This window comes from Cibotium barometz, chromosome 20 (assembly GCF_041138505.1).
Source record: "Cibotium barometz isolate CiBa-2024 chromosome 20, ASM4113850v1, whole genome shotgun sequence".
NCBI lineage: Eukaryota > Viridiplantae > Streptophyta > Polypodiopsida > Cyatheales > Cibotiaceae > Cibotium > Cibotium barometz.
The window spans coordinates 7,582,021-7,604,398 of NC_141065.1; the positions used below are offsets into that span (position 1 = coordinate 7,582,021).

A 22,378-nucleotide genomic window follows, 5' to 3' on the forward strand; every position below is an offset into this window, starting at 1 on the left:
TTGAGTTTAATGTTGTTATTTTTCTGTGCTATTTGGATTGTTTATTTATTGATTTTTTGAGTACAACAAGTGTGTGAAATATAATTGTTGATTAGTAGTATTGATTTAGTTTTGGAAACAAGAGAGTAAAAGAATAAAAGAACAACAGAGCAATGTAGCTATGTCCTTGTTATCTGTGATGTTGTTTTGTTATGGTTGAATATTGTCTGAGTTATTTTGTTTTCTTTTCTATTTTGACCATCTTATTGTTCTAAATGTAATATAGTCATGTGTAAAATAGAAGATAATAGTTAAGTTTAAGGATGCTATTTCTGTGTTATTTAGATTGCTTATTAGTGATTTTCTGAGTGAAAGAAGTGTGTGAAATATAATTATTGATTAATAGTTATGATTTAGTTTTAGGATATATTGAAGTCTATATATTATGTTCAATAATGTTATTTCTCATTTATGATGTTATTTTTGTGTTATTTGGGTGAAATAAGTGTGTTATTTTGATTACAAGTTATGATTTAGTTCTATATTATATTGAAGTTATATCTAGTTAAAGTTGTGTTCAATAATGTTATTTCTGGTTATATTTTTGAGTTGTACAAATGTATAAAAACTACTTTTTTGTTAATAGTTGTATTTTGTTCAGAGGTAATTTTTGGTTAATAGCTGTGTTTTGTCCAAATGCTAATTTTAGGATGCAGGCTGGAACAAGAAGAGAGATATTCACTTCCAATTGGAGGCCGAGTACGCACCACTAGACAAGAGAACGGCAACAAGTAGAAAGCAACCAGAGATAATGCAACAAGAAAGAAATGCAGGGAAAAAACATGTCGATCTTTGGGTTGAGGGGTGTACTTATCCACCCGATCCAATTACCCAAACACCTCCACAATTTAGTGGGCTTGCATCTTTCATTAAGTATGTGTGTGATGGTAATGCAGGATTATTGGGATACACTAGGAGGCTAGCAATGCTTCCTAATAGTGTTTACACATCTGTTCAGTGCACCATGATAAAAAAATTCCTCTATGTATCTTTCTATGCATAGAAATCAAATTTAATAAGAATAACCCCATGGAGGAATGTTCAGATGAAAATTTTGGTCTAATGGGCCATTATTGTGTTAAGGATATGAATGATATGATTTGAAAGAATTGTTATCTGACAAGGAAAACTATTTTTAAAAATTAAAAAGTATCAAATTTATGTACTGAGCTAATTTAGAAAATATATAAATTTTCATCTATAATTATGGAAGTAACCCTCATTTCACCTCATTTCTCATCTTTCATTTATCTCTGTCACCTCCAAGATCATGGCTCACACCAGCAAACTGCTAGGAGAGTTTGGCCCCCCAAGGTGGCACGTGGAGTACCCCCCGTCCAACCACCACAGCAGCAACATCGCAAGCATAGGTGAAAGCCTGGCACTGTGGCTCTTCGTGAGATTAGAAAATACCAAAAGACGATGAACTTGCTCATACCAAAGCTCTCCTTCTAACGTGTGGTGTAAGAGATCATGCAGGATCTGCAATACTATCGTGATAGGAGGTTCTGGGCTCACGTAGCATCAAGCCCACTACCTATGCAGTAAATAGCCAAAGCTTTGGAGGCACTCCAGGAGGCTGCGCAGAGGTGTACACAGTGGACATTTTTGGTGACACGGTGTTTGCAGCTATCTATGGGAAGAGGGTCGCCCCATCACTGAAAAGGACATGCAGTTAATGCGACGCATGCAATATTGGAGAGATCCTCCGGGCCAGGATCTTTAGTTTTATTTTTGTATATCTTGTATGATTGTAATTCTCAAAAGCTATGTAAAGCTCGATGTATATATATATATATATATTTTTCTCTTATCTTGTGTGTTGCAAATAAGTCTCTTTTAATTTAAGTTTATATAATTTGTTAATTTATATGCGTCTTCAAATGGATACAATTTTTATTTGAGTTATGTGTGTAATTTTAATTTATTTGCTTGAGTCAACTAATAAAATACATTACAAGACACGTATCAAACAAAAAACTCTGTAACCCAAATTTCCATTCATAGAGCATAAAAAATTACATGGTCATCAAAACGTAGTCATCAAAGTTACATAATCATCATAGCTATATCCTAGGCTTCTTACTACTAGGCTCTCCAGACTCTGAAGCCGCCTTGATGGCTGGAATCAAAACATGGACCCTTCAAGCTCTACCTTGATGACGGTGGGATCCTGTACCCTCGCAACAATGCCACAGGCCACCACAGAATGTAAAGGCCCTGACCTTTGAGTTGAGAATAAGTAAAGTAACTTTGAGCGTTGAAGTAGAATAACTTTTTCCAAACTTGATTTAGTCAGAATAACTTTGAATACAAGGCCCTTTGTAAGTGCTTTAATCTTCAAAAAGTTCTCCGCATACCCGGGAGAGCAAGTCTTGTGAAAGACCATCACATCATTGGCAAGTTTTGCAATGTACTCGAGTGCAGAGTCCTGAACCCTTCCTTGGCCCCTAGATCTTCCACTCTACCTTGATGCAAATTCATCAAGATACACAATTTCTTACAAAATAAAATTGATGTCAGCATCGATCATGCAATGCATGGGAGAGGATGATTTTTTTTTAGAATAACCCCAAATTTGATATTTAGGGCCTTTAGGGCATGTAGACCCCACATGTATGATCCCATGCCCATCAGAGGCTGGGAAGTGCACTGTCCGAAGGCTGGCATGGGAAGACCTGATTTTTGTAAATTCAAGGCTTCCCACACGAGTCTTCGGACAGTACACTTCTCAGCCTCTGGTGGGCATGGGATCATATATGTGGGGTCTACATGCCCTAGAGGCCCTAAATATCAAATTTGGGGAGCAACTGGTGAAAGGAGATACCTTTTCTGCTTCGTCCAGCTCCTTCTACAAGGGTGCCTCCAGATCTGCTCTCCTGGAATGGGTCTGCCAATCGTCCGGCACACTGGACCACAGGTGTTGCATGCTGTGGTCGAGGTTTGAAGAGTTCATTCTGCAACAAGCGCTCAAACTCTTCATCTATGATCTCATATTGAGGAGCTGTATCCTCAATTTGCGTTTGGATGGCAATGATAGCAGAGATATCATCTACACTACTTTCATTATATCGCCCTACCTCATCAACTTGTGGAAAGGCTTCTTGGTAATCAAAGTCGAGGAAATCATCACTGGCATCTCGCACAAGTATACTATATAGTACCTCCTCCCTCAAGTTCAAGAGCTCCAACACTTCCTGCATGAGGAGGTACTCCACCCCTTTGATGGTGATGGCACTCAATGAAGCTAGTGGTGGGTCGTGACTTTGGGTTTCAGCAAGCTCCATGGATGCAAGTGCCATGCGAGAGCTCTCTGCGGCCTCAATGAGGACAGGGTCTAGAGTGGTCTCCTCTGGCTCTGTGTCTATGTATTTCACTAGAGGGAGATCCTGTATGTCATCATCCTCTGGCTCTTGAACATCAGAGTTCAAGATGTAAATAGCAAAAGAAATATCCAGCTTAATGAGATCGAGTGGGATGTGCTCTTCATAGGAGGTTGGGACAACGGAAGTCTTTTCCAACATGAGCTAGAGCTCTGTCCACCGCCTTCTTGTGGTTGGATCCACTCTTCATGCTGAAGAGGAACTCCAAAGGAATCCAACTCAAGGTGGAATTTCAGATAGAGTAGGTGAAGTCATCCATTGCATCTCGAGGTCTAAACTCTTGCAAAACCTAGGGTAGATCTGGTCTCCAAGGTGAGCATAGAGAGTGCTAATCCACGTGGGCGAAAGCAGGGGAGGCGGCCATGATGGGTAGTGGGGAGATCTGGTCTCCAAGGTGAGCATAGAGAGTGCTACTAATCCACGCGGGCGAAAGCAGGGGAGGCGGCCATGGTGGGTAGTGGGGAGAGCTAGCACACAAAGGGAGAGCTAGAGAATAGATAGTATAAATGAGTTTGATCTATAACTTATACTCATATTTATACTTACACTTAAATTTATAATATTTTTAATAAATTTATACTTGTGTTTATTATATACTTACAAATATGTATAAACTTATATTTATTTTTATACCTTATGTTTATACTCTAGTAAATAAAGGACACTTCATTAAAATATAATAAATAATAAATCATACTTCTATTTCTTGTTACATTGTATTATTATTATTATTATTTACATAGTTACTTATAATATTATTTGCACTTAAATATATACTTAAAGTTATATTTATTTTTAAACTTATATCTATAGACTTAAAAATTAATGACACTTAAATATATACTTATGTTTATATTTACGTTTGTACTTACTTATACTTATCATTATTTTCTTACATATTAAAGGGTTTGAAACACAATAGACTTAAAAAACCACAACATTTTATGAAAATGAAGAAAATTAAATTTACAACACTTTTAGAGAAACAACTTCTTATATTCACTTGGAAGAATAAGAATTACATTGACTCCACAATCTCAAGGATGTGTGGAGCAACACATTGGTTGCTCCACACATTGGTTGCATGTTTTGCAATGTTCACTTCGACTCCCAACCTTCCTACCACCAAACTTAAAATAGAAAATACAAGGGAGATTATTGGACATAGGTTGGATTTCGTGCCTCAAAAAAACTAAGGGACCAATGACTCTCTACATTAACGCTACAATGGTCATGACCCTCCCAAAGAATAACCACATCAATGAGTGATGAATGCGTGCCATCTCGCATGTCTTGGTCCAAGCTGAGCCACTCCCCTCATAGAAGCGGCCACCTCCTATTCGAATGCACAAAGTTTGTCTCGCAATGAAGTACCTGCCATAAAAAACAAACAAAAACCAACATAAAAACATAAAATCAACAATCAACAATCAGTGTCTTGCAATGAAGTACTTATTATGAATAAAAACCATCAACAATCAACAGAAGTGTAATCTTATGTAAAGGTAACATCTAACACAGTAATTATGCACTCAATGATATCATCGTGGTGAGTTCTCTTGAGATGCCATGACTCACCCAGTAACTAAGTCATCCAATCCTCAGATGGGCACTTGCATTGATAAGTAATCTTAGTTTTCTTAACTACTTCACTCACAGGATCCAAACAAATGTGCAAACAAACCAAATGGTACAAACCAACTTAGATGCACATCTCTAAATCCTGTGGATGGTTTCATGGTAGCATGAACATCAATTTTTATCTTTACCCTACATGCTTCTGACATGTCTAGGCTAGGATTATACCATTCCTGGCTAGACAACGGTGGTAGTGGAATATACTCCAAACTATGTCTCTCCACATCATACACACTAAATCATAAAAGTAAACATTTTGAGATGCCAATTCACTTGCACTCTTGTTGTCATAGATCAAGGCACCTATCTCTGCATATAAAACATTTAGCTTTCCACTCAACCATTCTACATTCTTCCAGTCATGTAGAGTGGATGGATATAAAGCTGCAAGCAACAAACATGCTTGTATTAAAACTCTATCTAATAACCATGGACTCAAAGCACGAGAACGCAAAGCACATAGATATAAACTTACTGTTAGGATTATGTCTTTCATTGAAGTTATCATGATGCACTCGAATCTCTTTGTGCATATAAACATATTAAATGAAAGCCTCTATTATTGTACTCATATCATTTGTGCATCTCCTGAACTCTATGATTCTACCTTTCCTTGCTTGTTGGGGTCTGTGACATCTTTGACCTTGACCTTGAAATTGCCACGATTACTTGGTCGCATTAAAATCCAATTTAACTTACTGTACTGATCAGGGATCCACTTACCTTCATCATCTCTCTTGTTAAACACCTCCACTGCGTGAATATTACTGATATTCCTTGTCCTTGAAGACATCTAAATTAATAAAGCTAGACTGCATGATTAATAAATATATATGTTATATTGTAAGTAACAAATAAAGATTAAAACAACAAGAAATAAATAACAACTTACTGCTTTGATTTACACAACCTTGTTGCTCCTATGAAAATAAACATAAACACATCAAGATAAAACATTAACAAACCCTAAACCTATGATCATTACTCACATCAAGACAAAACATAGACAAACCCTAAACCTGTAATCATTACTGTTGTATTTTATGCCACTTGAAATCATTACTGTGTGGAGAGAAGATTGTAATCAACAAATAAAGATAAAAACAACAAGAAATAAACAGCAACTTACTGCTCACAAACTTGTTGCTCCTGTGAAAATAAATAGCAACACATCAAGAGAAAACATAAACAAATCCTAAACCTATGATCATTACTCACATCAAGACAAAACATAGACAAACCCTAAACATATGATAATTACTCACAAGAATTTGATGCCACTTCACATCAAGATCGCTATCTGTAGTGCAGAGAAGAGAAAGTTCATGTGAGAAAACAGGCATAACTCACATTCGTTTTATCCAAATGAGATGAAATTTTAGGAGGAGAGAGCTATGGTGGAGAACAACATGCCTGTAAATTTTCATGTGAAGAAAGAACCAGAGTTGCAAAAGATATAGCGAAATTGAATTCCTCCAAAAAAGGGGGAAAATGAAAAGGTGGCGAAATGCAAAAGGAGGGAAAGTAAAAAGTTAAACATAAAAAATGGAAAAAAATAAAATTTGGTTTTCAAACTTCCATGTGCTGACCATAAGGTACATTTGACATGAAAGATATGGAATCTGACATTTCTCTATTTTTTAAAGATATGGACTCTATTATTTTATTGTCTTAAGAGATTTGGGCAAAGATATGACAAAAAGATCCATGTTACATGGATCTAGAATCCCAGCTCTCTCATTGGTCAGGCTAATATTTTTTTATTCACTCAAGGGAAAAAATGGAGAGTCCATATTTCTCCTAATGAACATGACATCCGGTCCATAAATTATCTTCGAATATATATAGTCAAAATATCCATAAATTAGACCATCATCCTAACAATGGAAACCAATGTTTGTGTGTGCTTACATAAAAAGCCAATGGGGTGTTACAACTCCCACAACTTAACAAAACAAAATATGAAAACTTTAAAATGACCAACCTAACCTGTCTAGGTTTGTTTTCAAAATAAATTTACTTTTCCTTGAAGAGCAATGGCAACACCAAAGGACAAGTTGTGTTGTTGTCAAAACTACATCGAAACATGCCCTCACTCGCTTGTATCCTCCCAGATGCCCATATGCGCACACATGGGAGGTAAGAGCTGTCAAAAAATACATGTTGATGTTGCACATCTTGGCATGAGAATCATTGGAAGCTTCCTTAATTGTCGAGCTACGTCGAAAATGCTCCAAAAACACTAAAAATGCTGGTGATGCATATAATGTACTCACACCACATGCCGAGTGCCCACGAGTCAACATTTCTCAAAATGTACAACTTGTGGCTTCTCTTGTCAACTTGATGCTCTTTATTTACCTCAGTGTGTTGAAAGGATATCTCCCAATCTTGATCTAGTACACCCTACTACCTCTTCATCCACACAAAATCTTCATCAATGCTATGACAACTAAAGAAGATTACTCATTGAACTCCTTGAGGAGAAAAACTAGTTAAATGGCTAAGTGGCATTGCTTTTCCTTTCGAGGGTTGCTTTCCACTTCAATTTGTTGAGCAAATCCATGCTAAGATCCACCATTATTATGGAAGTAAAAGGCAAAGCCAAGCTAAATGCAACTCAATAGGCTAAGAAAAAGATGTAAATCAATGGAATTGCCTCTACAACATTGTGGAAGATGCCATCTAGTCTAATGCTACCTCTGGGAAGCTTGTTGATATGAATTATAGTGTTGTTGGTGCTAGTAGAAACACTGCTAGCTACATCATAGACATGGAGGAAAACCTTTGTCACCATCATGAAGCCCTTCCAATTGGACGTACGCCACCACAGCTCACATAGCCATGCAATGAGTTGCAAATGCAATGCCTGGCAGCGTTGCCATTGTGCGTTGGGCTATGCATTGCCATAGCTGCTTGTTGGTAATAGCTCCTGCACTTTGCTTGCAATCTTCTTCTTAATGGCTTGCTGCCCCTTGCTACATGGAGCAACCCATACACACACAAGTTATGCTTGCCCCACCACACACACTTAGGCAAGGGTTATTGCTTAATGCGCTTGCTCAATTTTAATGCTCTAGGCTCTTGCTTCACTGCTCTTCCTCTAAGTTCACACAAAGATACTTGTTGCAAACCAAAAAGAAAAATAAGAGAGAAAGATAAGCATAAAAAAATTAAGATAAGTTGTATCTCTTTTGAAGCCTGGTCACACGCAAAGAAGCAAGAGAGAGGGATGATGGATCAAAGTGCTGCTCTGATACCGCTGTAGGATCGAATGAACTGTGTACATGGTTGTGCAAGCAAGGTAGTAGGTGACAAACACCAACAAGTGTGGCCCTCTCTCCATTCACCTCAGATCATAGTGTAGCTCTACACCAAATCTCAACAACAGTCGGTAGTTGAACCTCACTCTGATACCAATGTCACATCCGCATAGACACCACCATAGCCAAGAGGGCTATGAGTTCTAGTCACCACCTAACCATAGAGGGGAGTGTGGATAACACCACACTCCTCCCAGGCACTTATAGGGGTCTCCCCTCCCCTCCCCCCCATAAGCCTACCCATTCGCCCAAGTGCTATCTATGACTGTTACCATATTATAGTAGTGATGTGTGTGAACACACTTAGGACCGCCGGGGCACTTTTTCCCTCACTAGGAGGTTTTTTCCCCCGTGCATTGTATATACGCCCATTATCTTCTAGGGCTTGTTATCTTTCATTTTTGGCACTCATAATACACTACGGTGTTGTGCTCAAGCTTCCTCATCTTCTTGAAGTTGTGTGTGCATTCCTGCAACCCTAATTCCAACAATTGGTATCAGAGCAGGCTTCCTCCTCCCGGGCAGCATCACCGGCACCTGCCGCTTCATCTCCTCCGATTGCGACGAGGTTTCACGAGCGTCTGCAGGTTAGTATATGCCGTGGGAAAGCCCGTAGGGCTTGGTCATTTCAGAATTTTGATCTGAAGTCATTTCGCCCTCCGTTTTTGCATTCCAAGTACTGCGCAGGCAAAATCGTCCTACTGTGCAGATTTTCTGTCAAGATTAAAATCTGCAGGACAGGTGCCCATTCGTCTGTTTTGGGCTGTGCTACATAGCACAGGTCGATTTTATACAGGTTTACCTCTTACAGACAGCATTTACATCTAGTAGTACAGTCATTGGCCATGGCTGACAACAATGATGTATTCCGCATGTTGGCTGCTGAGGATAAGTTGGATGGCACCAACTATCCATTGTGGGCATATATGATGCGACATGTATTGGTAGCAAAGGGGTTATGGAACATTGTGCAGGGTATTGATGCACGTCCTATTGTGGCTGGGAATGCTGCAAACACATCAGAAACAGGTACTGTTGATGATGGTGCAGGCACAAGTGCTGTAGCAGCTGTTCGAGAACCACCACTTTCAGCAGAGCAGATTCGTTGGGATGGTAGAGATGCGCAGGCTCATGCCTTGATTGCGCTGTCTGTCAAACGTACCATTATCCCACATATTCGCTCCTGCAGGACTTCTAAGGATGCTTGGGATGTACTTGCCACATTGTATCAGGCAAGAAATGAGGCTCGTGTTGCTTATCTCCGAAAACAGTTGGAGAGTGAGCATATGAACGAAGGTGATTCTATGGATAGCTTTTTGACAAAGATCAAGGATTTCAAAGAGCAGCTCATTTCTGCAGATGAAATCCTGTCAGACAGTTCACTTGTGCAGACTGTTTTGAATGGTCTACCAGATTCTTATCAGGGTTTTGCTTCCACTCTTCGCTTGATGATGAAAGGCAATCCCAATGCCTTATCATTTGAGGAGTTAGTTTCTGTTTTGCTGCAAGAAGACCAGTCAAGGCAAAACAGGAATATTATGCGTGTCGCAGATCAAGCTTTCGTTGCTAGTCAGAGAAGCGGGAAAGGTAAAGCTGGCTTTTCTTCTAGTAAGCAGAAATCTGCAAATGCTGCGCAACCAAAGAAGGAAGACAAAGATGAGAAGAAGGGTGACAAACAGAAGACATTTTGCAAGTACTGTAAGGGAAATGATCATGTCATCAAAGCGTGTCCTAAGCTGGCTGCGAAAGAGGCTAAGAAGAAAGAGGCTGGTATGGCTGTTGCAGATGCCTCTCCTTCTAACAATGAATCTGCTAATGTTGTGCTAGATACAGAATGGGCATTCAATGCGCAGTGCAGTTATGACCCATCTTTGCATGACACATGTATGTCTGCAGTAGATTCAGATGTATGGTACTTTGACAGTGGTGCCACTAAGCATATCACCTCGCAGCGCAGTTTATTCACTTTCCTTGAGTCTGCTCCCACAGGGAATACTGTCACTTGTGCCAATAACTCCTCTTATCCCGTTAAAGGAGTTGGAAAGATTGTGCTGAATGTTGCAAATGGCAACACCTTTACACTTTTTGATGCATTGTATGTGCCAGGGATCAAAAAGAATCTGCTGTCAGTCTCCGCATTTGCCAAAACAGGTTTGGTTGTAAAATTTGTGGATGACAGATGTACTGTTCATGATCTCTCTTGTGGTGACATCATTGTAGCATCTGGTTCACTATGTCGAGGGCTGTATAAGCTCAATATGGATGGCAAATGTGTAGAGGATTCAGCATGTGCTATTATGGATACGCAGGCTATTTCAGATGCAAAACTGTGGCATGCACGTTTTGGTCATCTGAATTTTGCAAGTTTGCTGCGCCTGCAGAAATCTGAAATGGTGTCTTCTTTGCCTAAGATTGAGGCACCTGTCAAGCATGTTTGTGAGGGCTGCATATTGGGTAAAATGCAGCGTGCTTCCTTTCCCAAAGATGGATCAGTGAGAGCTGAACGCAGATTGCAGCTTGTTCACAGTGATGTTTGTGGTCCCATGCAAACTCCATCATTTGGAAACTACCTTTACTTCGTGACTTTCATTGATGATCTTACCAGGCATGCATGGGTATATCCTTTGAAGGCAAAGTCCGAAGTGTTTTTGTGCTTCAAACAGTTTTTGGTTATGGCTGAAAATGTGTCAGAAAGTAAGATGGGCACCCTCCGTTCAGATCGAGGGGGGGAGTATATGTCTTCAGAATTTAATGCATTTCTGGCTGAGCGTGGGATAAAACACCAATGTACAGTGCCGTATACACCACAGCAAAATGGTGTGGCTGAGAGAAAAAACAGGTCTCTCATGGAAATGGCAAGATGTATGGTTAAGAGTCAAAGTCTACCACATGGTTTTTGGCTTGAGGCTGTCATGTGTGCCACTTATGTACTAAACAGGTGTCCCACCAAAGCATTACAGGTTGTCACTCCATATGAGGCTTGGCATAGCCGCAAGCCATCTGTTGGCCATTTACGTGTTTTTGGTTGCCTGGCATATGCATTAGTGCCTGTGCAACATCGCAGAAAATTGGATGACAAAGCTGTCAAATGTATTTTTGTTGGATATAGTGCTGAGAGCAAAGGCTATCGTTTGTATCATCCACAGACAAAGCGCATTTTGGTTAGCCGTGATGTTGTATTTGTGGAAGATGCAGTTCAGCCCTTGGTTTCATGTACTAAGGAGACAGATCTCAGCTCACGTGATGTCTATGATACATTGTTGCCTCTTTTCAGTGGTGCACAGTCAAGTGCAATACCTCATGAGGCAGTTTTTCAGCCTATGCAGGTTTTAAATGATGGCACAGATCAGCCTATATCTGATGCAGATGTGCATGATGCACTTGAGGATGAGAGACAAGAGATTGAGGGCTCTAGGAATATGCCTAGATGGCTGGTGCAGACTTTGCGTGACAGCAAGTTGGATGCTCCTTTGTCTAGTCGCACTCGTTCTGGCTCTCATGGTGCCTCTTATGCGTCAGATTGTTATGCATTGGCTGTTTCTAGTATGTGCGATGAAAGTGAGCCTGTTTCATTTGATGAGGCACAAAGTTCAGAAAATTGGATGGCTGCTATGCAAGCAGAATACGATGCTATTATGAAGAATGGTACATGGTCTTTATGTGACTTGCCCCCTGGCAAGAAGGCCATTGGCACTAAGTGGGTATACAAATTGAAGCGTAAGCCTGATGGCACAGTGGATCGCCATAAGGCTAGGCTTGTTGCAAAAGGTTATGCTCAAGAGAAGGGCATTGATTTTGATGAGACTTTTGCTCCCACATGTCGTATGACCACTGTTCGTAGCATCTGTGCACTAGCAGCTCATAATGGTTGGAATGTACATCAGCTGGACATAAAGACTGCGTTCTTAAATGGAGATTTGCATGAGGAGGTGTATGTATCGCAGCCTCGTGGTTTTGTTCAAAGAGGGCAGGAAAACAAAGTGTGCAGGTTAAAAAAGGCTTTATATGGTTTAAAGCAAGCTCCACGAGCTTGGTATGAAAAAATACATGCATATTTGACTGCACATGGGTTTCAGAATAGTCCAACAGAAAGCACTTTGTATGCTAAACGTGTGGATGGTGTACATCTAATCATTGCTCTCTATGTCGATGACATGCTGCTCACAGGACCAAATGAGAGTCATATTGCTGATTTTAAGGCTGATTTGAATGCCTCTTTTGAGATGTCAGATTTGGGGCATTTGCATCATTATTTGGGGATACAATTTAAGCAGTGTGATGGAGGTATTGCTTTGTGTCAGACAAAGTATATTGAAACATTGTTACGGAGATTTGGCCTTGAAGACTGCAAGCCTATTGCTACTCCAATGGAGACAGGTTTGAAGTTGAGTCTTCATGATGCTGGAGATCACTTTGATGTCACACTCTATCAGACAGCTGTTGGTTGCCTCATTTATGTATGCATTACGAGGCCAGACATTCAGTTTGCAGTCTCACAGGTGAGCAGATTTATGCATAGCCCAGGCATTAAGCATTGGCAGGCAGTGAAGCGTATCTTTCGCTATTTGAGTGGTACTCGGCATCTTGGGTTGTTTTATCCCAAGGGGGGATCATTGCCGCCAGATTTACATGCTTTTTCAGATTCTGACTGGGCTGGTTGTTATGACACACGCGTGTCCACGAGTGGTTTTTGCTTCATGCTTGGAAGCTCATGCATATCATGGTTGAGCAAGAAGCAGCCTACTGTGGCCACTTCTAGTTGTGAAGCTGAGTACAGGGCAGCTTTCACAGCTACGGTTGAGTGTGTGTGGCTCAGACGCCTTATGGCTGATTTGGGTGTTGGGCAGCCATCTGCCACCACCATCTTCACTGACAGTCAGAGCGCATTGGCAGTTGCGCGGAACCCAGTGTTCCATGCTCGTACGAAGCACATTGAGGTGCACTACCATTATGTCAGGGAGAGACTCTCTGCAGGAGAGATCAGTTTGGCTTATGTGCCAACACAGGATAACCTTGCAGACCTTTTCACAAAGGCTCTGCCTCGTGAGAAGTTCGAAGCTTTTCGCAAAGCTTTGGGCTTACTCCCTTTTGTGGATTCGTCCACATAGCTAGACACTTCCCTATACATGAGTGCTAGCTCTTGTTCACCGCATCACTCCAGGGGGGATTTGTTACCATATTATAGTAGTGATGTGTGTGAACACACTTAGGACCGCCGGGGCACTTTTTCCCTCACTAGGAGGTTTTTTCCCCCGTGCATTGTATATACGCCCATTATCTTCTAGGGCTTGTTATCTTTCATTTTTGGCACTCATAATACACTACGGTGTTGTGCTCAAGCTTCCTCATCTTCTTGAAGTTGTGTGTGCATTCCTGCAACCCTAATTCCAACAATGACTTGGGCCTGCTGACCACACTTTGGCATTTAGGCTCCGCAACTAGTCAAGCTCCCACATATGCCACTACTACAAGCTACGTGATAGATGCTGGCCATCTGGTATGCACATTGCAACCAGATGTACTCTGATGGACCAAACTTTACAAGTGTGTATATGTGGACCCACCCTCAGTCTTAGAAATTTTGTCACCGTTGGAGCACATTTGGTTGTTGTGCGAGCTAAAGGCCCGATTTCGAGGGGCCTCTCTAAGTCCACGACACATTGAAAACCAAGTGTCTGGCATGCACATTATAATAACCAGATGTGCTCCAATGGTGACCAAACTTTATAAGTGTGTATATGTGGAACCCACCCTTACTCTTACAAAGTTTAATTACCATCAGAGCATATTTAGTTGCAATGTACAGGCCAAAGTGCCACCAAACAAATAGAGACCAAAAGAGACAAAACATTAGTGAAAGAAAAATATATGTTTGGATACGTTTATGAATTTCTGTGCATGTGAATGTTTGTGTGTATTATGTAGGTGCATGTGAGTGAGTGAGTGTGTGTGTGCATTATAGAGGTACATGTGAACTGGTATGTGTGTGTGCATTATAGAGGTACATGTGAACTGGTATGTGTGTGAATGTTTTTGTGTGTGTATGCAGAGAGGGAGAAATCATACACTTCTATGGAACTAAAATGGGATGATGTATAAATATAAGAGAATAATACACAAGACAACTTATGGAACTACAACATAAGGATGCGTTATGCAAAAAGGAAAAATATTTTTTTTTGAAAAAAGATTGATTTTTTTGTAACTCAATAGAGTTATGTTATAAAATTTGGAACAAAAAATTTCAGATTTTTTTTTGGGGATTTTTTTAGTTACTCGACCGAGTTACGTAACCCTCCCTCAAGAAAATATCCATGGCTGATATGATGTTAATGCTAGATTTAGTTACTATTTACAATGCTAGTTATGATGACCATCCAAGTGCCCATAGGTCTTACTCATGGAGGTTTACAATGCTAGTTATGATGATGACAGATGCTAGGCATCTAGTTACGATTACAATTCACTAGGGATAGAGGGGTGACTATAGGTAGGCCATTTGTCTTCACAATGTAGTTGGCCCTAGATGAGGCCTTTTTTCCTTGCTTGAAGATGCTTCCTTCTTGATCTTGATCTTGATCTTGTCGATGTAGCTCTTGTTTTTCTTCTTCATATTGATGTAGCTCTTGGTCTTCTTCATGTCAATGTAGCTCTTGATCTTCTTCATCCTTGATTTCATTGTGTTTTGAAATCCATGTAGGCAAATATAAATCATTTTCTCAATGTGTTTATAAAGCCTTACATGATGATGATGTCCATCCCTTTCAAAAGATAATGTAATAAATATGCAGAAGGGGGTCTTATCCTTATCAATGGTTAGTGTCTTTCCCTTTTACAAGTGAGTTATGAGCATGATTAATGAATTATATGATGCATACAAGCTCCAAAATCCCATTGTCCCAAGCAATGCTAATGCAAATTTATACCATATTTTGGATTAACAAATTAACCACTTAAATCAAGGGGAAATTTTTATTTGATGCTTATAGAGGTTTAGCAACATCTAAATATGTAGATCCAACCATAAAAGGTCCAAAAAACCCTCAGATAATTAGTACTAATAGAGGTATTAGTGAGTGCAATTTTTTGTTAACTATGCAAAAAATAGGGCGACTTTAGGTGACAATTAAGAGTAGATTTGGCAATTAGGAGAAAAATACACCTTTTGGCCTTCAATAAAAGTGGGTCAACATGAGATTCAAGCCCATAAACATAATATTTAATGTTTTTTTCAAGCTTTAATCTCAAAATTACCGAAACTTCACATTATGGAGTGCGTAGGCCTAAATCTCAGAAGAGGAGGCCGATTTTGCAAAAATTGAAGCTACCATTGGAAAGAGCACCCCCATAAACTTCTAGGACTTTGAGAAATTGGGCTAATTTGATGTGGGAAGCCCGAGAGGTGACTTTCCTTCTCAGGAAATAGGTGACGATTGAATGTGTGCTACCCCGTCGATGGTGACCATGAATGGTGGCATCCCTCAAGCTAATGTAAGTGATCTGAATGAGCTTTCTGATGTAAAAATTTTGGCTAATGGTGATTTGTAGAGGGAGAACCAGTAGCTCCAATTGCAGAGGATATGGAGTGAAGAAGAAGAAACGACTAAATGAGGTTTTAAAGCTAATTAGGGTTTGCTACAAATTAAGTGTGCATAAGTGTGGATTAGTGATGGACTTAGAGAGATAAATCATGGCTTTGATAACATGTTGGATTTCATGGTGGCTTCCAAGTGATGATTAGACTCATGGTGAAGGTACCATTAAGATTAAGCAAAAGAGATTAAGACTAATCACAACATAATGATAACATAATGACAATGTGAGAGAGAGAATGAGAGTGTTGTGCTCTTCCATGAGATGTGAGCCTCTTATATAAGCTTGAGTACAAGTGACTCAGTAATGAGATTAATCCATAATCTCTCCTAGAATCTCTCAACCATTCTCCTTGATTTGCGCACCTAAAAGTGAGATTAATCCATAATCTCTCCTAGAATCTCTCAACCATTCTCCTTGATTTGAGCACCTAAAAGTGAGCACCCACCACTGCCTAGTTTTGAGGGAAAGTAATATCCTCCTCCACTTGCGATAGGCACCTAGAATATACTTATTTGGATCCTCCTCATAATAATACACCATATGTATGATGGCTATAAGACCTTTGAACCATATGCCCATATCCCCAATGTCACACATGAATGATATTTCGGTGTATTATTTCAACAACATAGTACTAATTTTAGCCACTCATGGGAAGTGGCTAGTAATGTAGGATCCACCTTTGAAAGGACACCTCAAGGAGAAGGTGTATTGTGAACAACCCCCATGATTTATGATGCTAGCTATGTAGACTTTGAAAGGCATTGTGCAGGTTACTGAAAACAAGGCCCTTAAGCTTGGTACAAGTAGATTGACACATATTTTGTGAGTATTGGTCTTTCTAAAAGCTTGTCAGATATAAATTTATACATTTGCTTTAAGTAGGGCATGTACGTAATCATAGTTGTTTATGTGGATGACCTCATTTTGATGAGAAACCATAAGGAGAAGATCCAACGAACTAAGAAGATGCTAAGCTTAGAGTTCCAAGATCATTGATGCTATATGCACTAGGTCCTTATGTAAGAAAGATTCTTGTGTATCTACAACTTTTCTTGACATAAGTTCTTGTGGCTTTGTTTGCATGTGTAAGTTAGAGGATTAGCTGTTGGCTTGTAAATGTATCTCAACTCCCTTTAGAGTTAGTGATTAATCTTCTTTTTCCTTGGCCTTGTCTGTTTTGCACCCCACAAGCATGCTCTTATGTCTTCACAATTTTTTGGAAAATGTTCTTTTGGTCTACTTGCATGTTTTTGGAATGCTATTCCACTTTGACTTGCTGCTTTGTTCCCCAAGCTTTTCACAAGCAAGTTCTTATTGCAATCCCTTTTTAGGAGACATGCTCTTTTGGTCAATCTGCTTATAACCTTGGGCTCAAAATTGATTTGGTTTTTTGTGTGGAATTTTAGGGATATCCTTCGGTGTGAGGAACTCTTCCTTTTTTTGATAAAACCAAAGCAATGTTCTTGGGCAGCACCATATGCTATTTACTCTCTTCTAAGCATGTTATTAGTTCCTTCTTGCTCTCTCGAGGTGGTCACTATGTAAAAAGCCCCATATAGTACATACATTCACATAATAATTGAGAAACCCCATATTATAAAATTTCATAATTTATATTCACCACTTTTATGAATTTTGAGATGATAAAAGTACCCCTTATGTATATATTTTTTCACATTTTGCATTTAAAATCCCCTTATGTATGTATATTTTTTATAATACAATGATAAAATAAAATCCCTCTTCTTGAACACATGTGCTATCTCACAGACACCCCCCCCCTTCTCACCACCAGCACCTTCTTAAAAAATAATCCTCAGGTTTTAGTTCTTCTAAGGGTCCTTCCGAAGAGAGGGCAAGATAGTTTTTTGAAAGCCATATATGTGTGTTACCTTGGTAAAATACCCTTGTGCCTATAACAATTTATCGGTCAACATTGGGTTTACTACTTAATTGCTACTTTGACTTAGATTTTTTCCCTTGATTGCTACTTTGACTTAGGTTTTGTCCCTTACATTTGGTTCCCCTTCTTAGGTTTCTTATTAGAGACTTTTAATAGTATCTTGAGTATCTAGTATTTAGTGTTTGTCTCAAAGTATCCTTGGGCAAATTGGAAGTCTTTTGACACCCACCATTAGTTTAATCTTAGTGACGGTTGGAAGTTGAGGTTCTCTTATTGATGGGTTAGCATTGTTGTCCAGCTCTTTGGAGGTTAACAACGGAGGGTTGGAGGTAGAGGCTTTGGAGTTGGAAGAGGTTATCAATAGCAAGGTTGGATTTGGCATGGGAGAGGCTATTAGCATTAAGGTTCTTGAGCTGCACTGGGTGAGGGGAATTGTTGTATATATACACACATATATACATATATATGTACAAGTGCACACACACATACATGTACTATTGATATAGATACACACATATATACATATATATGTACACGTGCACACACACATACATGTACTATTGATGACAAGAATGGGCCTTGTGTATGAGGGGCATTTGATTTCATAATAAGAAAAAGGGTCATGCACCTACAAGCCATGTAGAGGCTCCTCTTGCTTGATCTAGGTAGAGAAGTAGCTCCCCACGAAAATGAACATCATGATAGTGCATCGCTAAGCCACCAAGAAGCTCCATCTACCTAGAAATGCACCACGAGTGAGCACAAGCATTGAGGGCGTAGAAGGACAAGTAGATTAGGCTATTGAAAAGCTTTAAATTGATCAACGAATTGTCCGAGGAGGAAAGGAGAGATTTTTGGGAGAATGCTAAATATATATACAGTTGACGATGGAAGCCGCCGTTACACGCAATACCTTTTCTACTCCTCCTTTTGCTTGCACCACCTTAAATAGTTTCTCTCAATCTCTCCCCCTCTCTCTCTCTCTCTGTGTGTGTGTGTGTGTCTCAAGAAAGGCTTCCAGCTTTCATAGCTTCAATTCGTGCTTACTGTAGTAAAATAGCTTAGGTGACAAGCGATCTCTCCTCCCTTGCTGTATCTCAACCTTGGACGTGTGAGGCTTCGATGCCCCGCATTTCAACACGATCTAAGATGTTATTGCTAGCCCTGCTGTTGTTGGGTGATTTGAGCATCTGGGTTTGCGGCAGATCAGCTTTATCATTTGCAGCAGGTAATTGCTTTGATCCGTGTTTAATTCGAGGTTACGGCCGTTAATTGCCGATAATAATAATAGATTCTCTATGTCGCTTGTTTAATTCGCTAGATTACGGCTTGTTTAATTCGAGGTTAATTTAGGATTGAGACGATAATAATAGATCGTGTACATGCAGGAAGCGCATCACGTGCGGGGGCGCGCGCCGGAGATGATGAGGTATATACTGTGTCAATCACACGTGTAAATAGTGCTTCTAATTGATGTTCATGGAGTGTCAACGTGTCAAGTATGACGTCCTTTTCTCCACTTAAAAAAAGAACGTGTCAAGTGTGAGCTGTAGCCACGTGTCTCCTTTTGCTGATGTGTATGCGCGACACGTCATCAGGCCCACGGAGAGTTCCTGTTCATGGACTATTGGAAGGATGGGCACCATAGGCCGCCCGTCTCAACAAAGCCTCGGCCGGGGCCCATCAACAATATAAAACAGCCCTCCCCGAACCTAAGGCCGTAACCCTAAGAGTACATTGGGGCCTTGGTTTGGGCCTTTTCACATTTGGGACATTCTTATGCCTTTCTCCAATAATATCTTGCAAACTAAGGAAAGAGAGAAAGAGATGCTTCTCGTCCCTCTCAAGGAAGACTTGGAAAAAGGAATGGTGTGCTCAAATCCCCAAAAGCTTATCTCCCCAAGGCGCGTTATCACACATACTGTTGGTTGCCTTAAGGTGTTGTATGCCCTAAGCAATCTCTCTCTCTCTCTCTCTCTCATGGTAGCAATGTCATGGCCAAAAATATAACATGTCCTCAAATCAAAGCATGTGCTAAGAGGGTGATTCTCTTTTATCGAGCACTTTTGGCTTCCCAAACAAATTTGTTTTGTTGATTAACCATTTTATTAATTATTCATTTACAATCTTTATGATATTCATCCTTTGGAATAATTTCAATGAGCCCTTTTTTAGTGGAATTTTGTTTACATCAAGCATGACCACCGGCTCCCCTTCATCAATGAGTAGGAATTATAGGAATCAAAAGATTATGCCTTAAATTCATGTAAGAAAATTTTCCTTTTTCATCAATAAACTATGAAGAGCTTTTTCTTATTAAAAAAAAAGTTTTGGATGTGTTGCTTGGTTTCTCTTCTACTACTATGAATACATGAGCATGGAGTTACTCTTCTCTTATTACTAGAATCAAGATATATATCTATATATACATATACTTAGTTATGATTAATGTTCATATAATCAATACAATGGGGTCTAAATATAAAACTAAAATTATTTCGTCATTTTTATGGTTGTACTTTTAAAGGTCATTTTTATGGTTGTACTTTTAAAGTAACTTTATAAAAAAATATTTGTTTGTAATCTTGAAAAAAGTTTTTAGTTTTTCATAAACTTAGTATGTAAATAGTTAAGCAATAACATCAAAAAAATGTAATGTGTAGAGAGAGAGAGTGTGTGTGTGGGCATGATGACACATGTTCATTAAAAAAATATTAAGTTGTTGTTTGCAACCATAACTCTTGAAAAAAGTTTTTAGTTTTTCATAAACTTAGTATGTAAATAGTTGAGCAATAACATCAAAAAATGTAATGTGCACGGAGAGAGAGAGAGAGAGAGAGAGACGTGTGGACACGATGACACATGTTCTCTTATGATATTGAAAGGCACACCACGATTTCTTGACCAACACACAATTTCACACAACTTTCATCAAAAGCTCTATAGCTAGGAAAGGCTCTAAGTTGTGCAATGGACTTTTGATTCTTGCATTTTACGATAGGCTCCATACTAAGTAGCAATCCATGATTTCCTCTATAGGTATAGTTTGGAAGTAGCAAAATAGCATTTTGGGGTTTCATGTTTCATCAAGAGCTCTTGTATTTATGCAATCTAATGATTGCACATAGAACTAGCTATCATTTAAGTCTACCCATGTTTCGCACATTTTTTGAGACTCCAAATTCAAATTCTACCCAAACCTCCTCGTCCCCTTCCCCAACCTCCAAATTCACGCCACGTGGTGAAACTCTTCCTTAAGATAATATAGAAATGTATAATTTTGCATTGAACTCACTTTTTTCTACATCATAAAAGATGTTGTTTGTGTTTTGTAACTAAGCCATTGTTATCTTCTCCATTGCATTAAACTCACTTTTTTCTACATCATAAAAGATGTTTGTGTTTTGTAGCTAAGCTATTGTTATCTGCTCAATTTCATGAAATAAATTTATTCTTTGTTTGCACGATTCAAAACATGGCCAAGATTTTGTTGCATACTTACTAGCATCGGGACAAAGATGATATAACAAGATGATAACTCATGGTGGGAGTGTTAAGCTCACCCTAATGTGTGTGGGACGTCGTCGATCCACCGAGCTCGAGCTATGCTGAATAGCTCCACCGTAGCCATTTGTCACCGCCGTTATCCTCTAGCACTCGTTGTCAACATACTGAGGTGGTTGTGTTAATCCAACAAGTGGTGCAATCTCTTTAACGAATATCGTGTGGGATCTCTGCAGAAGACGATCACAGTGATAGCCTAATCACTCAAGCAAAAGGGAGAGAAGAAGCAAGAGGGAAGTAAGAGAGAACAAGTGATTAGTACTAATCACTCCCAAAACCTAACCCTAAAGCACTCCACACATGCTAGAGTCGAGTTGCAAGAGAGAGGGAGAGAGAACTCCACTTATATTACAAGAGAGAGGGAGAGAGAACACTCCACTTCTATTGCACAAATGGGAGAATGAATTACAAATAAGAGAAATTGGCTTTTATAGTTCCAAGCCTTTTCCGACTAGGTCGCTCGGGAGTAAGTGACCCGAGGTGCCCAAAACATAGTTACAAGGCTTTTCTTTATGGTTTGGCCAATCCTCTAAAGCTCAAGACTTGGGAGCGTCTTTCGTGTGTTTTTTTCATTAAATGACGAGATTTACAATATAGAGCGGACACCCATTACCTAAGTGTGCGGACATAGTTGTCATAGGAATGTGTTAGCTATATATGGTTAACATACTCCCGTTTCTAAAATCAATCGCATCCTCGCGTGATCGGTAAGAGGTTGTCAAGGCGGCACACTGGGAAGTGTCGCACTTGGTTAGTTCTCTTGTCTCTTCGGAAATGAGAGGGGTGGGGGGGTTAGTAAGATGGAAAGAAAAGTTAGTGGAGTATTGGTGATTAAGTATCCATCTAGTCGTATGGGCTCTTATGAATTTTCTTTCTTATATGTGCCCAATAGTACTCTTTGTTTTGTTTTTGAAGTTTTTCTTTTTTGT

The 22,378-nt window shown here is 39.5% G+C and overlaps 1 protein-coding gene across 1 annotated transcript; it reads left to right on the plus strand.

Annotated features, from left to right (window-relative positions):
* The first annotated feature begins 18,877 nt into the window (after window positions 1–18,877).
* LOC147627504 (uncharacterized) lies at window positions 18,878–19,959 on the plus strand. The gene is made up of 3 exons (XM_086815084.1): window positions 18,878–19,113; window positions 19,274–19,314; window positions 19,484–19,959. The coding sequence occupies exons 1-3, from the start codon at window positions 19,008–19,010 to the stop codon at window positions 19,607–19,609; spliced, it is 273 nt and encodes a 90-aa protein (XP_086671210.1). The 5' UTR covers window positions 18,878–19,007; the 3' UTR covers window positions 19,610–19,959.
* Window positions 19,960–22,378: the final 2,419 nt, after the last annotated feature.